At 34.7% G+C, this 7,270-nt stretch overlaps 2 protein-coding genes across 5 annotated transcripts in view; one reads left to right on the top strand and one right to left on the bottom strand.

Moving 5' to 3' along the window:
- LOC127862914 (DNA repair and recombination protein RAD54-like) overlaps window positions 1-102 on the bottom strand; it is a 170,427-nt gene extending 170,325 nt beyond the window's left edge. For both annotated transcript variants that reach the window (XR_008040851.1, XM_052402188.1), the window contains exon 1: window positions 1-102. Coding sequence is in view for 1 of the 2 variants with exons in the window: in XM_052402188.1 (XP_052258148.1) it covers window positions 1-3 (3 nt within the window). In the remaining variant the exon portion in view is untranslated.
- Window positions 80-7,270, top strand: part of LOC127862911 (histone-lysine N-methyltransferase, H3 lysine-79 specific-like) — a 164,598-nt gene continuing 157,407 nt past the window's right edge. For 2 of the 3 annotated variants that reach the window (XM_052402186.1, XM_052402185.1), the window contains exons 1-2: window positions 82-331; window positions 436-476. In XM_052402186.1, the coding sequence (XP_052258146.1) occupies window positions 257-331; window positions 436-476 (116 nt within the window). In that variant the 5' untranslated portion in view covers window positions 82-256. Of the gene's footprint in view, window positions 332-435; window positions 477-7,270 lie in introns of all 3 variants that reach the window. The other variant, XM_052402184.1, reaches the window with a different exon arrangement.

The following is a 7,270-nucleotide window of genomic DNA, read 5'->3' as shown; positions in this document are numbered from 1 at the left end:
CATATTGAAGTTTCGATGTAATAACAAATATAAATTTGGAACAGCCGCTTTTACGCTAAATTTCCCCGTCGAAAACGAGGTATCCAATCGTCTTGTTGAACTTTCGTGACGTGTGCTTAGGCATTTCCCAAACGGTGTGGGCACGGAGGGACGGACCAAGAATGTAGGTCAAAAGTTAACCTTTTCAAATGGATAATATTTAAGCGATCGCGAAAGTTTCAACTGGCATACAATCGGGAATTAAGTAGGAATAAACATGAAGCAGACCTTTAAGCTACACAGTCCAGTGGGGTCGGAGCCTATCACTTACACATGGCCTATACCCTCGTCAGTAAGTTATTTCTTTTTAACGCGATTTGGATATGTGTACATGTTCTCCGCAATATGAACATTAATAACAACGTTCTGACCATTCTATTTTATTTTTTTCTTCAGGATGATAAAGACGGTGCACAGGAAATTATTGACACAATTAAGTAAGTCCATTATTCATATTCTTAAACAGAAAGTATCAAATACAATTATTTCTTGAACTCCTCGCCTTGTAAGAATGAGGGGCACCAAATGGGGCGTGTTACATATTTGTACCGGTATATTTACTCTAATGTTTGTATTTATGTTTTTATTGATTTGTGAGCCATTGAATTGAATATGATTTGAGTTTCTTCAGTTGTTTGTAATATTATATGACACTGCAAATACTTGTGAATATGAAATCAAATTCAAAATCTAAGGCCATCCTTAAAAAAGTGTTTGTTTGGGATAACAGGACCAAATACAGAGGCTGACTTAGGGTCTCCGGTCGTTTCGCCCTAAATCACCCGAGTCGTTTCGCCCTTACAAGTGGGTTGTTTAGCCCTTATTTAATTATAATCTAATAGTATGGTTTTGTAAATGTTTGTTTCGATCTGAATAGTATGAATCTGAATAGTATTTGTTCAACATAGAATAGACTCTCTGTAAACCGGACGGTCTGGGGACCGGCCTTATCGTAGCCGGTTTTAAGAGAGTTCCGGTTTACCAAGAGTAGGCATATTGCCAAAATATATATTGTATTCATTGTGTACAAAATCATATAAGAATACAACAAATCATATATGTGTACATGTACCATGTGATAATTGTACTCATGTAATGTTTATGTTTAAAGAATTCTTAAAAAAATGTGTTTTTATTCGATTAAAAGCAAAAAACATTCCATATCGACCTGGTTTTATTAATCCCAAAGTGAGCGTGGGGTTTTATACATGTACGTACATGTACATGCGTGCGTGACATTTTTCATATAGGCGAGTGAGTCGTGTTCGAGTTCGCTATAAATAGCTCTGAATTGATTAATTTTTATTTGTTGCAAATAGGAAGCACCAAACGTCCTAGACAATTTTGACGAATAACGACACAAATACGATTGTTGTGGACATAACGATTTATTATTCAAGACATAACACATTTCACAAAACATACACACAAAAAAACAGCGTCATATTTTCAAGACATTCATATAAATACTGCAGATGCGTTTGAAATTACGAAAAGGCAATTAATGAATTTGCAGACAGATGGATGGATATTTAACGGTCATATTTCTCACAGTTTTATCTGGGAAAAAAACAACCATTTAAGCAATTAAAACATGGCTATAAGATCTTTTAAACTACCCGAGAAGATCACAAGAAAGTTATCGTTGCAACGACATGCATTAATTTTGTAATTAAATTGTTTATCATAACCTTAATAAAACGCTCGCGTCAATCACTTTTTGGTGTTACCGCACGTCTATAATAGTCACTCACAGTTTGTCTTACATTATTTAATCGGACCTCAATAGCGCGGTAACAACTTGACACCTTTATGGTATGTTTAATCTGATTATCAATAATTGCGCGAGCGGAATGTGTGACACCGCACGCGCCATACTGACTAGGTATCGTAATTTACACGCCTTGGGCATCTTGAGAATCTGGACCGTCCGGTGTACTCAATGTATTTTACGTTGAAAATGACGAAATTCAAGGAGATATCCGTTCGGTTTCCGGTTTTGAGAGTTCGGTTTATTCAACATCTTTTAACAAAGAAATAGAAGGGGAAAATACGGGACTCACCCGACCGTTTGGAATCGGGAGATTTCCGGTATTCGGAGAGTCCGATATTGGCAGAGTCTGCTGTATATGGGAAATTAAGATTATTTGATTAGGCCATAGAAAATAAATAACTAGATTCTCATCCAAATTTTGGGGAAAATTTGGGCGGGTTGGTGGGTTTTATTTTTTACTTTTTATTTTTTATTTTATATGTCAGACCTATATATTAAGTAATGAAAATCAAATGTTCACGAATTTGTTAGTTTATATGCCTAATACCTTTATGTATGTATGTATGTAAAATTATAAAGAATGAAAGAAATACATTATCAAAATTTGACTATTGTGTTTTATTTTACCCTTTTAATATCATGTTAAACATATTCTGACATTCAATAAAACATTGACATACACAAAGTATTAAAGAAAATACAAATCTGTAACAGAACCCTTTATATTATTTTTTCAGGATGACTAGATATTATTGATTAAAACATGGTATGCATGGAGATTTATGGGAAGTTTTAGGGGTGTCTCCAATATTTTCTAGACAGTTGACAGCTTGACTAACGGTAACATCGGGTGACACCTGTGTCAATTCTAATATATTTCGGCCGACTAGGGCACAGATGATTTTTGGGTGGTCAACTTTCAAGGATGGGGCTTGATCATTTGAACCACAAATGAACTCATCTTACAGGTCCGCAAGAGTTAAAGTTTCTGCACATTTTGACACCCCGTACCAATCTTTTATGGTTGTAACGCCATTGAGTTGTCGATTCGCACCTTGCAATTTTCGTACTCGTTCAGCCGTTTCGTCCTCAGTATTTTGTTGTTCGATTTTTTTTACTGATTTTTTTTTCAAAATAAAAAACGTTCCGGCGGGACGATTTTCGATGGGCGGGCGGGGATGAGAATCTAGGAATTTATTTTCTATTGCCTTATTCAGTCTGCAAAATTCCCCTATCGCCTGATCGCCAATGCGATGAAATCTCGGCTCTGGCGATAGAAAAATTGAATATAGATCGCCTGAATTGCGATGAAAAAAAAATCAGAGAAAATAAACAAACAAATAATCAATTAACGCACTTCAGGTTAAATTCTTACAGCAACACCGCTTGGTTACTTCCCTTAGTTTTCTATCCTAAGTGATCTCCCTTAGCTGTTATAAGGAGTTTAAAGTCCGGCTCGCGCATTTAAAATGTCGTAATACTTTTGGTAAAATGAACTTGAATTCTAAGCCGATAAATGAAATAGTGCGAATTTGTGTTTTTAAATTAAGTTTAATGGTTGAATGTGTGTTATTAATAGTTTTGAAATTATTAAATAACCGTAACAGTGTAACACTTCAATATTTACACGTCATAAAGTCGCTGATGACGCTTTTAAAATATCGGTTTATTATCATGATCGACTGATGTAAAAGCTTATCCAGTCAACTAGCATACATGGGCATTCACTCCAAACAATTAAGGCTTAGATCAAAAGATGAAAGCGAGTGTCATTTTGCAGACAGTTTTGATAGTTTTCTGTTCTGGAAGCGCAAGTAGTACATCGCCTTGCAGGCGGAGTTAAGCGGTACATTAACATCGATAGTAACCAATGAGAACGCGCGTAGTGTATATACATATGCAGTAGTTTACCTAAGTGATGAAATGACGTCGTTATGGACATGTATTTACGCACAAAAAGTTAACACGCGCAACACATTCCCAACAGTAAATATGAATACGATTTACTCTAGGGTGTTATACTGTTAACTTGTTTCGTGTTTTAAAACTCTTAAAAAATAATTCCCAAGTCGATGCGCAATTTATTTTGAATTCATAACCATACGCCTATGTATCCATACGTAGACGACTTAATTTTATATCCCTCTTAGTGTATTATGTAAGTAAATGCATACAAATGAAAAATATTTTTCAAAATATAGTGATCAATTAAATCAAAACACTTGAACTCATGAGCCCTGGTGTTTATCATTCATATGATTAAGAATGTTACCCGTGGGCACCGGTTACTTGTAACTACTTGCAGCCGAGAATTACACTTTTATTGTACTGCTAAAGCCAATAATTTTTAAACTGAAACTGAAATCTACGACGGAATAAAAGTTTGAAACCTGGAATACTGATTTGTTTACAATCTTACGGTTACCCCCCCAAATGCAATCTATATATAACGACTGTGTTCGTCCATTCATGATAATGTAATTGTAAATTAATTCTTTTTTTTCTGGCTATGAAAAATTTCCTCTGGCTATGACATTTTTGAAGTTTCATAGCTACATTGGCTTTGAAGACAAAAAAGTGAGTTTTGCAGACTGGCCTTATTACAAATTTGATTATTGCACAATTATCCGTTTGATTGTAATTGCAATTTTAATTTCATATTAATTGATTGTTTAACATATATGGGAAATTCAATTTATGATTATTGCACAATTATCCGCTTCATTTAAATTGCAATTAATTAACGGACACATTATGATACATTATGTTACAAACTGTTAAAGCTATCCAAATATATGCAATATAAATAACTTTGTAGCATTGTAACCACTCATTTCGACGGCAATATACCTGAAGCAAAAGACAAAAGAAACTAATAGAGATAATATAATACTGTATTAAACAATATCCCATTCAGCTTGTGACAATCTTAAGATAAATCCTTTTAAATCGCTGTATGTGTAAAAACTACGGCGAAATGGTCCAGGAATTAGGGCGAAACGACCCAGGGCCAACGGGAATTAGGGCGAAACGACTCAGGGGCGAACGGGAATTAGGGCGAAATAACCCGGATTCCTGACTTAGTTTTAGTGAGTTTAGAGTTAACTGACTCACATAATAGCACCATAATTCTCTTTATTTTGGTTAGAAAAGAAAATGAAATATATTTTTACCTAGTAAAACCGTTTATATTTTTAACATATATTATATTTTAGCTCGATTGCATAAGGACTAGGACCAGTATTTAGTGTCTATAGCTGTGCTCCAACTAGGATTTGAAAAGGGCAGGGAGGGGGGGCTATTTTGTCAAAAGGGCACTTTCAATGAGCATAATTTTGTCAAAAGGGCACTTTCGAGCGCGCGGTCATATCTGAATTGCTCCCTGTTGCATATTTATTTTTATGTTTTTAATAATTGTTAGAATATTATTGCCATTGTAATTAAAGCATGCAAATAAAATGTCTACAATGAGGAATACATTAATTACAATGCAATAAGAGCTTTATAAATTATAATATGTTTAAAAAAAATTAATAATAAAAGGACAGGGTGGGGCATCAGAAGGGCAGGGCAGAGCTTCGGGAGGGCAGGGTGCGGAGCCCTCCCATTTAGGCTTACCGTACATCTTCGCTTATAAGACGGTTTGACTATAAGACGAGACCCCAACTTTAGGTCCCAGATCGGCTGTATTTTGCTTGGCCTCGCTAATAAGACAGGGCAATTTTTTAAGGACGAAAATCGATAAAATTTCAAGAGTCAAAATTTGATGGTCGGCCATTTTGTTAGTAAGTACAATACACCAAGTAAGCTCATTATCGGATTCGTTCCCTGATTTACGTAGTCCTATTTTAATGCAGAGTTTATATGTATATGAATATTTTTTATTTTTGTTTTTCAGGTACCGGTACTCGACGTATATGGCTATATATAACACTTATTTATATATACTTACAATATAATCTTTGTATTATTTGTTGGTGTGCGATTTCGCGTACTCAACAACCTTGAGCTTAAAATTTACGTCATATGACGCTCTCTTTCTCTTCATTGACATCTTTTATCGTAATGATCAATCGAGTGCAATATAATAGTTTGGAAATTATGATAATCGGTGCGTTATATATCTCAAATTGTATGATTGCGTTCTGTAAGTTTGCAACCAATCAAATTACTAAACAATTAATGTATGCATCATATTGACCTATCAAATACAAGGTAAGTCACTTTATGTTAATTAGTGTTGGAGGTATAATGCCATCTGCATCAATTTATCCCCCAATTAACGGCTTAATAAACACAAGTATCGTCTGTCAGTTAGTCGTTGGCTATTTACAGCACCAAGCCATGTGTAAGCCAGTAAGGGGTCAGTACTATCTGTACGATGTATCAATAAAATCTCGATTTAACGGCTAGATAACGGTTACACATGTTGATAGTCAGTCGGCAATAAACAAACTGTCATCTTTGACAATAGTGTTTGCACAACATTTGGAGTTTTACGGGAATTTGACAAGTGTTTTTTTTGCCACAATTATTACGGTGGTGTTATTATTGTGGTATACTGGTAATTAGATGCCCTGTTTTATGTAAACACTGAAACAAATAGGTGCTTTATTTTTGAAAAATAACAGGTACAAATTTCGAAGAATGACGTTCGGTTACCCTGCAATCCCTGAAAATAGAACAAAATATGCAAAACATTATTCATCAAAATGAAAATGATACATTTAAATAAATAAACGTTTATTTTGGATTTTTACAACAAACGCTTCCAAACTAATCAAATTAATGACATAAGCGACCTAACGCTTATTCTTCACCGCCACAGTAAACACGATCCGCAGTACATTGCTGCGAATAGAAAAAAATAATAGAACAGTGATAACAGTTTTTACTTATTTATACACTTATGTTTAAAGAAATCTATTTTTTAAATTTGTATTCGATAATAAACTCGCGAGTATTCCAAACAGATAGATTAAAACGAAAACATAATGATTTAAGCGGCGTATCTGCTGTCAAAATGAAAGTAGTTTCTTATCGTCACCAGAAATACGGTTATCACGTCGCAAAAATCGGTAAAAAAAATCAGTTTTTTCTGAGGACGCTCTTATTAGACGACCCCCCCACTTTATCCCTTAAAATTTCAGGAAAAAAACCCGTCTTATAAGCTAAGATGTACGGTAGCTGGATCACTGCTATACGGGTAATCTAAAGAACACTCCCACAGTGAGGATCAAACCTGTGACCTCCCGATTGCTAGGCGGACATGATATACACTAAACCACTGCGACCTATTTATATTTCTTTAAAACAGATATGTCCATTAATAAGATTCAAATCAGAAACATCCGGGAAAAAATCAAAGGGAAACTGTCCACATGTTTGTTCTTAGCCTAAAGCCACATTAATACTCCAAATCAATTAATATTTCGTACAATATTTCGTAAAAGAAAG

This window comes from Dreissena polymorpha, chromosome 16 (genome assembly GCF_020536995.1).
Source record: "Dreissena polymorpha isolate Duluth1 chromosome 16, UMN_Dpol_1.0, whole genome shotgun sequence".
Taxonomy (NCBI): domain Eukaryota; kingdom Metazoa; phylum Mollusca; class Bivalvia; order Myida; family Dreissenidae; genus Dreissena; species Dreissena polymorpha.
This window is presented reverse-complemented; position numbering and strand designations above follow the sequence as displayed.